Source organism: Artemia sp. Qi Xiang Cuo, chromosome 10 (genome assembly GCF_049724085.1).
Source record: "Artemia sp. Qi Xiang Cuo chromosome 10, ASM4972408v1, whole genome shotgun sequence".
Classification (NCBI taxonomy): Eukaryota; Metazoa; Arthropoda; class Branchiopoda; order Anostraca; family Artemiidae; genus Artemia; species Artemia sp. Qi Xiang Cuo.
The window spans coordinates 2,842,018-2,854,726 of record NC_142803.1 but is presented as its reverse complement, the minus strand read 5'-3'; the positions used below and the strand labels follow the sequence as shown (position 1 = coordinate 2,854,726).

The 12,709-nt window shown below is 33.3% G+C and overlaps 1 protein-coding gene and 1 pseudogene across 1 annotated transcript; both read left to right on the top strand.

The window, feature by feature from the left end:
* The first annotated feature begins 2,132 nt into the window (after positions 1-2,132).
* On the top strand, positions 2,133-7,083 carry LOC148947360 (uncharacterized). Its single transcript, XM_089095808.1, has 2 exons — positions 2,133-2,978; positions 6,899-7,083. The coding sequence occupies exons 1-2, from the start codon at positions 2,146-2,148 to the stop codon at positions 7,032-7,034; spliced, it is 969 nt and encodes a 322-aa protein (XP_088951934.1). The 5' UTR covers positions 2,133-2,145; the 3' UTR covers positions 7,035-7,083.
* Positions 7,084-9,380: 2,297 nt separating this feature from the next.
* Positions 9,381-11,462, top strand: LOC148947359 (uncharacterized; annotated as a pseudogene).
* Positions 11,463-12,709: the final 1,247 nt, after the last annotated feature.

Below are 12,709 nucleotides of genomic sequence, written 5' to 3'. Positions count from 1 at the left end.
GCCCAAGGGCAAAACTTAAAACGCCTACCCCCGGGCCCTGGTGGGCTGTTTCGACACCGGAGTTTTTTGTTCTCAGAACTTTGAACTATTTTCACAAAATGTCTATCTCAAAATTTTTATCCGATGCATTTAGGGCTTGGAGGAGGGGGGGGGGCTAGTTACCCTCCCATCTCTTTTGACTCTTAAAAAATGAACAAGAACTTTCAATTTTCAGTCAAATAAGCCCTCTCTAAAGTTTATAAGAGCATCCCTTCCATAAGAAATAATGGGAAGGATTCGGAGAATCCTTAAATTACAACCCGTGTCCCGAGGGCTGGGTGGGAGTTGTCATCCTCAAAGGCCTAATTTCCAGAACTTAAGACTACGTTCCATTAAATGGCTGTCTCAAAATTTTTATTGTATGTGTTTGGAAAAAAGGTGGGCGTGAGAGGGGGGTTAGTTGCCCTCAAATCACTTTCGACTATTAAAAAGGGCACTAAAGCCCTTTGAATTTCCAATCGAATGAGCCTTTTTTGAAGTTTCTACGACACCGCCTTCTATAAAAAACTTATATGCCCCCAGGGTATAACTTAAAACCCTTGCCTTGAGGGTAGTGGGGGAGTGTCCCCTCCTCTGGATCCACCACTGCCTTACACTCTCTGTTTCTTTCCTTGTTAGGGAGGACAGCAGATGCCTAATAGGTGTGTGTTAATACCAAAACATTTTAACTCTCATCGGACTTTCAGGTATAAATAGAATTAGTTCAAAGGAAGGGCTGGGGAAAAAGGGCGTGTGGGGGGGGGGGGTTACCCTTAGATCAGTTTTGACTCTTAAGAGCTGGACTAGAACTTTCAATTTCCAATCAAATGAGCCCTCTCTGAAGTTTATACGAGAATCCCTTTCTGCCCCCGGGCCCTGGGGGGTTTTTTCGACGCCAGAGTTTTGTTACTTAACCTTTCAACTATTTTTAACAAAATGGTATTTTTAACCCTTGCATATAAAGCAGCTCTGGGGGGAAAGTAATGAAAAATATTGAAGATATATAAGATTTATTCATTTATTTATGCCTACGCCGGTTATCTTTACGTTTGTAAGATAGTTAATTTTAATTTCTGTTCGTTCGGGGTTTTGTTTATTCTTTAACAGTAATTTCTGGTCTTTTTGAGTTTTAACTATAATAGGAATTAATTTCTGCTGGTTCTGAGTTCAATATGGCTCTTTACTCTTCTTAGAAAACTTATTTTTATGTAAGGTTTTTTAAAATTAATAATAATAAAACATTAAAGCCTTATGGCCTTTGCTATAGACAGCTTAATTTACATGCCTCTGAAAAATCAAACCTGACATTTTTCACGTAACAATGAATGGATCTTGCTAGGTTATTCCATTTATTGATGCAGATAGAACAGCATCGTTTTGATTAGACCATTTTTAGTATGTATGTATTTTATGTATTTTAACCTTATTTTAAACATGGCTGTAATTTTAAGTATTTTATAATAGATTTACTATGTATTCTTCCCATACAAAACTTTACCTTATTGAATTCTGTGGAGTGGGGACAGCGTAGTGGGCATAAAGAAGAAAACTTTAGCATAGACAGTAGAAGTGGGGGAGGGTGAGGATGGCGACTCATCCAATACGGGGCAGAAATTCACTTATCTCCTCTGTTCCCAATTTACGAGATTAGAGAAACTCTTTGGGCTGTAGAATGTTGGACCGTTTGAGTTGTGGAAGACGTTAAAATACTCAAAAACACTTTATATTTTTAGTTATTGCAGGATTGCTTTCATAGATTGTGGAATGGTGAGCCCCCTGGCCCATGATTTGGATGAGCCTCAACTCATATTATGCAATTTTTGTTAATTGTTCCGTGTTACGTTTATATATTATTGTATATATGTTATTTTGAGTTATACTTTTATCGCATTACGTTCCTTTTTAAACCTTGAGATAAAAACTGAAGCCTTAGCGTAAATATTTGCTTGAATTCAATGAAATTAGAGGGCAAGCTTCTAAAGCGTTCAGTTGAGAAACAAAAACTCTTACCCCGCTGCTTGCACCTTCGGGTTGATTAACAGAGCCACTCGTATCGTACTATAATGATACTTATGAATTTTAAATCTAGGAATGGAACTTGTATTTCTACTTGTTGTCCTTTCCTCCATGGGAGATGGGATAACAGAAGCTTATAAAATTGGAAATTTCCGGAGTAATCTGAAGGATATCAGATCTAAGTCAAGTCAGAACACAAAATCTTTTTTAAACAGGATGTATTTCGACCGTAGAAACGTAGAAAGTTACAAAGTTGACACAGCTAGAAACATAAATACCAAACGGAAGCCAAATCAAGGCAAGCCGAGTGTTTTGAAAAAGATGCATTCAGGCCTTGAAAAAGTCGCACTCCGGAACGTTAAAAATAATCAAAATACAAGAAGAAGTGATTTTGGTTCCAATAATTTAGGAGTGATACCAAATAATTTATTAGTTAATAATGGTAATTACAAGCATTTAGCTTCAAAGCCTAGCAGCAAAGTAAATACACCCAAAAAACCCAAAGAAAAAACTTTTGAAGCCAATGCTGAAGAGTCCCTTGAGGACACTATAGAGACTTGGATGCAACAGATGTCGCTATACTTCCTTGGTTACACGAATGAAAAGGATATAAAACTTCCAGACAATTTCACCGAAGGCTACATCTATGATGGTAATTGGCGACTAATAGGTCATCAACTTGCCTTGACTATAATAGAAAATATTATATTTACTTATATCTTGGTAAGAGGTGTCAGAATAAGGCCTAAGCCATGGGTAAGGAAACTTGGTAATAAGCTACATCTGCAAAAGTTAAAGTCACATGTCAGAACAACTATTACAAAACGTGACGTAAGTGATGATCTGATGATTGGTCAAAGAATTAATGATTTCCTCACTAAGCTTCTAAGAGCTGAAGACTGTTTTGAGGAGACTATTTGTCGACTTCTTCCTATTAATATGAGGTATGTTCAAATATTTTTAATTTATTGGCTACGTAATAACGACTTTTTTAACCAATAGCCCAACTACTGAAAATGATTGATTAAAGCCTTAAAATTTTGTTGTTAATTTTCTAAAGGCTGAAGAGCACTTTGGATAGATTGCTTTTCGTGTTGTCCCTTTTAATCCAAGATACGTTTTAAATTCCTCCGCTATCATAAACGATTGTCTTAGCAATTAATTTAACGAATTTTTAAACTGTTTTTAATGATTAATTAAAGTAATAACCATTTGCCTATGAATTTTTTAGCATCTGAAGAGTGTTTTGAGGAGATTGTTTAAAGGATTGTTCACGTTAATTTGAGGCGCTTTCAATAATTTCTAATTTCTTGGCTACGTATAACTTTATTTATGTAAGTTAATTTAGCATTATTTTAACCATTTTAATAATTAATTAAAATATTAACGATTTTCTGATTGTTCTTCTGAAACATATAATGTGTTTCGAGGAGATTGTTTGTCTGGTTATTCCTCTTATTTCGAGGAATGCTCAAAGACTTTAGATTTTTTAGCTACATATTAAAGATTTTTTAGGATTAATTAAAGTATTAGTGATTTTCGATTAGTTTCCCAAAGTCTGAAGAGCATTTCATGGAGATTATTTGTCGGGTTGTTCCTGATATTTTATTGTATGTTCTAAGATTCTAAAGTTCTCGGCGAGGTATTCGAAGATTTTCCTAATGATAAATTAACAGCTTTTTAACGATTAATGAAAGCATCGCCAAATTTCTAATTAATTTTAAAAAGCTGGAAATCGTTTAAGGAGATTTTTTGTCCGGTTTGCAGTATGTCCTGGTATTTTGAAGCATACTCAAATATTTTTTAATTTTTGGCTGCGTTACAAAGTATTCTAAGGATTAAAGAGTGAAGAGTGTATTTAAATATTTGATGTTTCACATCTACTTTTTAAGGGTTTTCTCAACGACTACTCTAACGATTTTCTAACGATTCATGAAAGTATTAACAGTGTTCTCGTTGATTGTCTAAAAGTGGATTTTAGAACATTGTTGAGAACATTTGAGAAAATTTGGTGGATTTCAGAATGTTGCTGTTAATTTGGGGTATATTCCACTGGCTTTGCAATATAATTGAGTGTCTTGTGAAATACCTTTAGGGAAATTTAATTACTCATCTTCGAAGAAAAGTCACCATGTTGACAGCCAAAAATGACGTTAAATTTCTTATACCAAATCCAGGCATGATTTCTAGCGAATTTATATTGTATAGAAAATACCATAAATATTAGCAAATTAGATAACACATTAGCAAAATATAATAGCAAAGCCTATAACAACATATCAAAAAGATAAATATATAAATTGTGAATATATCTTAGGGTTAACTTGTGAGATAATATGATTTGATTTTCTTCTAGTTATTCTGTTTTTTTTTTCTAAGGGAAAACCATCTGCCTAACTGCATTTAGCTATGAATAATTTGGTAATACTTGAAGAAGTATCCGCTGTATTTCTTACCATTTTCTGTAGCAAAGCGTTCAAATTTTCAACAGAATTTAATTTGTCTATTTCGGCTTATCTGCCATGAAAATCTATTGAGTGCACACATAAATATGAATTATGTATGAATAAAAAACGTATATCTTTTAAATTCTTTTTAATTTAATCTGTCTGACCATCCAGCCATTTTTTTAGTGTACCAACTTTATTGATACCTAAATAAATACAAAGTTAGAAAAAATAAATGGAATGATGTGAGTGCAATGCAGAAGAAATGAAGTAAAATTTGAATCAATTGAATCCATGCAGTCAAATCGACAGGGGTGTTACAGGTTACTGGAAACTCGTTTTGCCATGGAAGATTTTAATAAAATAATCTAGGTTCCTTTGTTTTTAGGGTCGAACAAAAACAAGACTATTTGCTTTACACGCCTTTGGTTTTAGGGTAGAAAATATTTGTGCCCATTTAGAGCTCTGAAGTTTTTTTTATTTAAAAAGGATTATTTGAGCACTTGAAGTGAAGTGAGAGATATAGTAATTATATAGTGGAATATGAAACAAAATATGAAATAAAATGAATATATATCTTATGAACTAAGATATATATAAAATTAATTATTATATTAATTCCATAAGAAACCAACAGAAACGCCTGATGGCTACTTACCTTTTGCCTTACCCAATGGTAAGGCAAAAATTTATGCAACCTGCAAGCTATTGAGATGCTATTCTAAATTATAAGAAAACATTCGCCCCAAAAGTATCCGCAAGGGCTGGGGCAGAAAAAGAAGATGGGAAGGAGTCTAGCCCATAAAGACTTGATTGGAATATTCAGAACAAAACCTTGACTTGTTTTCCTTGATCTCTTCCTCCTTAAAGATTTTTGAAAGTCCGTCCATTAAACGGAAAAATTTAACTGGGCACTTGGCTAACGGTATTGAAAGCCATTTTTTCCTATAAAGTAATTATTTGAGCTTGAACTTTTTTTCTTCAAGAAAGCTGGAGGAATTCCACTTGAACGGTTGTAACGTGGAGCTAGTACAGACAGTAAAGTCAAACTTGGGCAGGTTTGAGTGTTTTAAGGAAAGTTATGTAACCAAAGCATTATAAAACTTTTTGGTACTATCCCATTTTGCGGGTCTCTCTAAAATTCAAGTTTGGTTGATGCTAATAAAATAAAATAAAATAGGATGACTATGTAATAGTGTAGAAACAAATTTGGGCTATATATTTGCACATTAAGGGGTGGGGGGTAAAGCATTACATATAGTGTATTACGGTAATCACCTGGCAAAAAAAAAAAAAAAAAAAAAAAAAAAAAAAAAAAAAAAAAAAAACTGTCTTCCTACTTTAGTAACTGAAATAAATGAGCACTTGAACAAGGTCTAGACCCTACTCATCCATCCAGTTCCCCAGGACAAAACAGTATAACCAATCCGACAGTCCGAAAATCAAGTCCAAAATAGAGCAAAATCAGCATCAATAAGAATACGTCTATGTTCCAAAACCAAGCTATAGCACCTTAAATCTACAAAAACATTATATTCCCAAGGTGATCACCATATATCGGGGCTCGTCAGATGAAAACTCATTGCCTAAATGGGTTTCGGCGCTTAAATTTCATTACCCAGGCAATTGAGCGCGCCATGCCATAATCTGGCATACCCCTATATAGTACCACCAATGGAATAAACATAAACAAAATCCAAAACATCCAAAGAATAAAAATATATACCTCAGAAAAATTTTTTCCAACATTCTTAACCAACCTTCAAATAACACTGAGAGCCGAACTTCAACCGATTTAAATACAAACAAATAAATACCACTAGTCCTCCACCCGGAACAATTTCACTTTCACTCAAATTCTAAGAATTAAATTCCGAATATTCCACCATAATCTTTACCACAGGTGTCACAATCCAACCCTCAACAACCGGGAAGATAAACCAATTCCGTCAACAAGTTACCGTAAAATATCATTCAAGATATCTTGATAACTTTTAATATACTTATGTAAAAGCTGATTATACTTAAAACAAAGCTTTTTAAATTGCCAAGCAAGTTTATATATTAAATACGTAACCTAATCTAACCTAATCTAGGTACCCTTTTCCCCATCTAAAGTCCAAACAACAACACTTTAAATATCTTAAAACCACGCTATACAATATATTTCCCTACAGCAGTGTCTTGAATCATCTTGTAAAAACAGTTTTTTCAACAAATCTCTCCCGCTTGACTGTCGCATCTCTTGTTTGACTTCTTGAGAGAGGCCCGCAAAATGGGATTGTACCAACTTTTCTGTAACCTTTTCATAAGCTTTATGATATCTTGCATTCATATATTAATGTGTGATGTTATATTGTTTTTTTATACAAGTGCATTTTGTATTATGTTTTGAACGCCATTAATATATCTTGTAGACTAGAAGGCTACAGCAGGAAGGCTTTCAGCAGTAAATTTCGCCGACAGTTTCAGAAACACTGTCAAAAGAGACGGAAAATGAGAAGTAACAGTTGTAAATTCACAAAGCGGCTTGGAACTAATAAAACACTGTGAAACAGACAATACCTAATTTTATTTATTTCCTTCTTTAAATACATTTTTACCTCAGTATTCGTTTAATTCTTTGAATTTTGATTATTGTTAGTATTACGCTCAGTATACAATGTTTCAACGCTGATTTTTTGTACTTTAAGAACAAAACTTTTAAGTACAAAAAGGCTAGCACGAAGAATTTTTCGCTTAAAAAATCCGGCTTTGGTAGATACAAAAGAGAAGACAGAGATAAGCGATTTAACCGAATAGAAGCAGAGCATTTACTTGTTGGAACTGCTGCAACTTAAAAATTCTTCACTTTCACACGAATTTGCCTATAATTTTACACAAAAAGGTGACTCAGGTTTTGCGTTGACACTCTGGCCTTTAAAAGATTTAGGTTACGGTAGCCTTAGTCATGCTTGTTATGGATTTTGTTTGTTTTAAGTCTGTCTTGGTAATCCATTTTCATTTCTGTTGGTTTAAGGATTCATCTATAGCAACGTCTCCTATTTTATTATGTCTGATCTTCTATTTAAGTACGAGAAATTACATGATCAATCGATGTAATTTCTGCTTAGTTGATATATCGTCTTAATTAATATATTTTATGTTTGATGCTTCGTTATTGTGTGTATGATGTGTTAATTTATTTTATCTAATACTCTGTCTACGCTGTTTTGGGTTTCGCTTCTTCTTTGATGATAATTTCTGTTCGTTTTATGTTTCAACTGTTCAGTTACTCCTTTCTACCCGTCTTTGATTTTAGTTTGCTTTTAACTTGTCTTGAAAAGTTTTTTTTTTTAATTGGAAAACTTTTTAAAAATTGTCTTGTAAAAGAATGATAATGTCAGTTAGAAAATATGAATATGAGCTGGAAACAGTGGACAGACGAGGAAATTATCCAAATTGGAATCATTTTAGTTTAAAAAAGCCATGGAATTTTCTTCTACCCTACAACCGCACTTGCAATTAACTAAATAAAATTATTACAAATTAAATCTAAAATTACAGAATAAAATATAAACATAGTTATGTAATTATTAATTTGTCTGGGGTATAAATACTTATAACCTTTATTGTAAAGTCATATCATATGACATTTGTGTGCATAGCGTTCAAAACATGCGCTTAATGTCACATATCACTTACTTCTTCCTGATTTTAGTTCTTAAAACATTGATTCTTTTCATATTACATTTGCTAGGCATATCAAGAAACTATGTTGTAGATGTAATTACTATTGAAATAAAACGACAGACCCTCTCCTTCCCCAAGATTCTGGAAGACTTGAAGATTGCCGCCAGCTGCATATTTCGATATCACAATAGTTTTTTTTTCGTTTTTGCCCTCGTCCATTCCTCCATCCGCCAGAAAATAATCTAACATTGATTTTTTGTTTCACAGGTATTTTTCAAAATACTGTCGGTCCCATTAAGTAATTGCTTAAATAAAAGAACACTAAGACCCCTCCCACATGTGAGTCTACTTCCCTCTTTTTATTGAACACTTTCTACAGAATTGATGACAGGTGAAGATTTTGATTTTTTAATGACATTCTTATTGGTTTTGCAACCGTCATGAATAAATTTGACTTTCTGGTCTTACGTTTCAAACAGTTTCATGTAACGAACGGTAAATAAGGAGTGACTCGACTCAATAGTAACCGGAAACACCAAATTTTGATATCAACAGGTACGTCAAAAGAATTTTAATGTTGATTCCAAATATGTAATATTCATTAAGTTTAGTGTTATCCATCAAAAGCTAAGAGCCTGAAAAAATTTGCTTGATTTTCGAAAAAGGAGGGGAAAATCCCAAAAAGAAAGGGCTCTTACAGCCCTTTCCCCCCAAAGTCGTCTGATCAAAATTTTGACATAGCCATTTTGTTCAGCATAGATGAAAGGTCTATCAAGTATACCTTTTGGAATAACATGATCCCCACAAAGTTTAGATTTTTGTCCCAATTCTTTAAGAACAACTCCTGAAACACAAGGGCCGTTTAGTTAGAATAAAACAATTTCTTAGAAATACTATAAACTTACTAAGAAATTACGAGGTATTAAGAAAAGGGCAACACCCCTCCTATGCAGAATAATTTCTGTTCATTATAACTTTTAATGTTGCTCCTTGCTTTCAGTTGAAAAAAAATCCTATTTAAGCATCAAGTCAATCAAATCTGAACAAATCAACACTTGAATTATGAGAACCCTGAATCCGCTCTAATCTAAAATCAATATAGACGATGGTCTTGAATATCTTTAAAATAGTTGTTGATTTTACATTTTGGTTTTGCAATAAGTTATTTTTATCCCCCCCCCTCCCCTCTGACATGAATTTGTACTTTTGATTTTATATTTTACAGGAATGCTCGGAGTTACTGTGTTTCTTCTGTTATGTATCAGAGCGGCAAATGTTAACGCTTCAAAAAATATTCCACAAACAGTTATTTCATTCGGTGATCCTGAATTCAGTGGTGGGAGAAGCTTGAGTAAACTTTTACCTGATTATATGAAGGTTAACCAAGAACTGGGTGAATCTTCTAGATCTTCTAAAAAAACAACTTTAATGTTACCAATGTCTTATTCTCGGAAAGTAAGAAAAACGAGAGACAAATGGGGCTTCAATATACGTAATTTAAAGCGACGATTCATTGACGGAAGTGTTTTTAAGGCAAAGCTTAAAGACTTTGTTTCCAATAGATCTAGAAAAATGGCAAAATCCAACTTCAGTTCTGCAAGAGAATTTGAAAATAAATTTGATCATCAGCCTAGAAGTGAACATAATCCCCAAAGGCTAAATACAGCAGTAAATGGCGGGTCGATAGAAAAGAAGACCTTGGACTACGATAATTTGGACTATCAAAGGGTAAGTTCTGGTGAAGAAAATTTGTCAAGAAGACATTTATATGTAACTCTACCAATTATGCGAGCAACAGACTCCCCTGCAGGAAGGTTGGAGCGAACAAACTTTAACTTAAATAGAAATTTAAATAGAAGTAGTCAAATGTTTTCTAGAGGAAACGTATCTCACTCATACTTATCTTCAAGAATCCTTAAAGTTGCAACTCCAATAAAGCATGAACAAACGACAGTTTCAAGGAATTCAGACATATCACCAGGTGGTTTAATGAAAACTGAAAATCGTCAACCTTTCTCTCATCATTATAATAATAATCAAATAAAAAAAATAAATCTAGCCCCTCCATTTTATCAGTCTAAAACTCCAGGCTAAATTTACTTTTGGTTCTTCAGTTTCATCAAGCTACCATCTCCAGCGTCATAGTGAAAATTCAAAGCACCAGCTTCCAGCAAGACGAAAATTGGCTGAGACATTAGAAATGAAGGAGGCAGGCTCCATCAGAGTTGGTCAAGTATATCAAACAACTCCCAGATATATACAAAGAGGAGATCATAAGAAGCACTACCAAGCAAAAGAAGACAAAGTGAAACTTCCTCCTTACATTAACCTAAACTCTGCTCAACAAAACGTCACAGGATCAAAACCGGTATTATCAAGAGTACGTAACTACGAAATACCAAAGACGGAACCAGGTAAAATATCAATGAAAAAACTAGAATTTGACGTAACACAGTCCAACAATGCTGGCACTACTCATAAGACTCCTTCTCAATTGTCTTTAGTAAAAAACAAAAAGTATCATAAAGAGACTTTAGGTGACTCAGGACATCAAAATTGGAAGTATGACGAAAATTTAAAAAGTGACACAATTTCAAAAAGCGTCGGACCAACAAGTTATGTAAATCAAGAAAACAGTTTTAGAAGAACAATACCAACTAACTATTCTGATCAGGTCGATTAGTTCATTTCAGTAAGGCAGAATTATTTACAAGAAATACAAAAATCTATACAAAAGGCTATATCTGCTATTGGGGAACTCTTTGGTTTACCAGATCTACTGATGGATGAATTAGGAGAGAAAGGGGAAGTCGATGCGATCGGATTTTATTATGATGCAGTATGGGACGTATTTATTTATGTCATAGTTATTAATACAGTATGGCCAATTATATTCGGTAACAAGGCGGTTAAAGGGAAATATGACAGTTTGCCAAACTGGGTATATAAAAGTATTGAATTTTGGGAGCAAACGCTGCTACCGAAATTTGGGATTGACGTTGTCAGACGTGGAAGGATGTTGACGAATAGACATGATGAACTATTCCAACAAATGCTCAAATTGTTCGTTGAGTCTTTAGTATCAAAGGAAAAACTTGAACAGATAATTGGAAAGTATCAATAGGTAGAACGTAAAAAAATCACAGAAGCTGAATATTGTGCTGCTATTTCATCTAAAAAGAAATAGATAGGAAGAGAGAAACAGAAGACATACAGAGTAAGACTCCTTAAACATTTCTAGAAACTTTGGACCTTTTAGCTCTTAGAAACTTACTACCTAAAATATTTATTATGTTTTTTTTAGTGAAACGTTCATAAAGTTGAGTGGAACGAAATACAGACTATTTATGCTTTTTTAAAATAAAACTTATGTTTGAATGTTAAATCTGAGCATCAGTTTTCTTTGGCTAGGAGTTTCTCACTTGCTTCTAGTTCCTCAAAATTGACTCTTTGTATAATTAATTTAAGAAAAAAAACCCAATCATTTCAAACGAAAATATGGAAGATATTAAAGCTTTAACTAGGCAAAATTGTCGTATAGATAAGGAGGTCGGCAGCCTCTTTAGGTTCCCTCCACTCTTTAAGCTAAACCTTGAGTTGTGGCTTACTAAAAATAATTACTAAAGAATTTATTGTTTAAAGCAAATAAAACTAAGTAAGGACTTCATCTTCAAATTAATGCGTCCACACTGCTCCTGGTGTAGAATTCAAGAATGATGAAGGCTTAAATGACTACCCTAAAAATTTGTGTTTTAACCTTTGGGTTTTTCTGGAAGCCATCTATATTTTTTAAATTGTTGTATTTCTTACCTCCTGGTAGTCTTCAATGTTTTAGTCTCAAAGAGTGGAAGCTGGAAAGGATCGCCCTGTAGATCAGATTATATGTAAGATAACCTATATTTAAGTGAGAATTTGGCATTGCCCTTCACTTTCAACCTTGAAAAGTATTCGAAATTTAAACCCAAAAGGAACAAAAATCCCTATCAAGGAATAAATGAAACCCAGAAGCAAAAAAGACCTAAACTGAAAAATAACATCAAACAAATATAACAGATGATACTCTGGATAAATAGAATAATCTTTAAATGAATGGTATTACTGAATGAACAAAAACTAAACTTGTCTCAAAAGTTTCTCTTGGAAATGATTAAATTTAATGATTAAATTGAAATGATTAAGTAAAAAATTGATGAAACCTTGAAGCACCATTACTTATAAAATAATCAATCTACTTTCAATAGTTCATTCCTGTAATCTTGATTATCAAAGTGAGTAATAAGAAAATAACTTCCAAAAAAGAAGGATTATTAGTAAAAGTAAAGAGCTAAATTAACCAAAGACGAGCAGAAATAAATTTTATTACTGAAATTAGAATTACTAAAAAAAAATACTCAAAAAAGTTAATTACTCAAAATTGAAACAAACAGAAATCCCTATAAACAAATAAGTAAGACCTAAAGAGAACAGAAATTACAATGAACAATCAAGCTATAGAGAATTTACAATCTAATAATAAATTGGCAAAAAAGCAGGGATTACCGTTATTGGCGCTACGC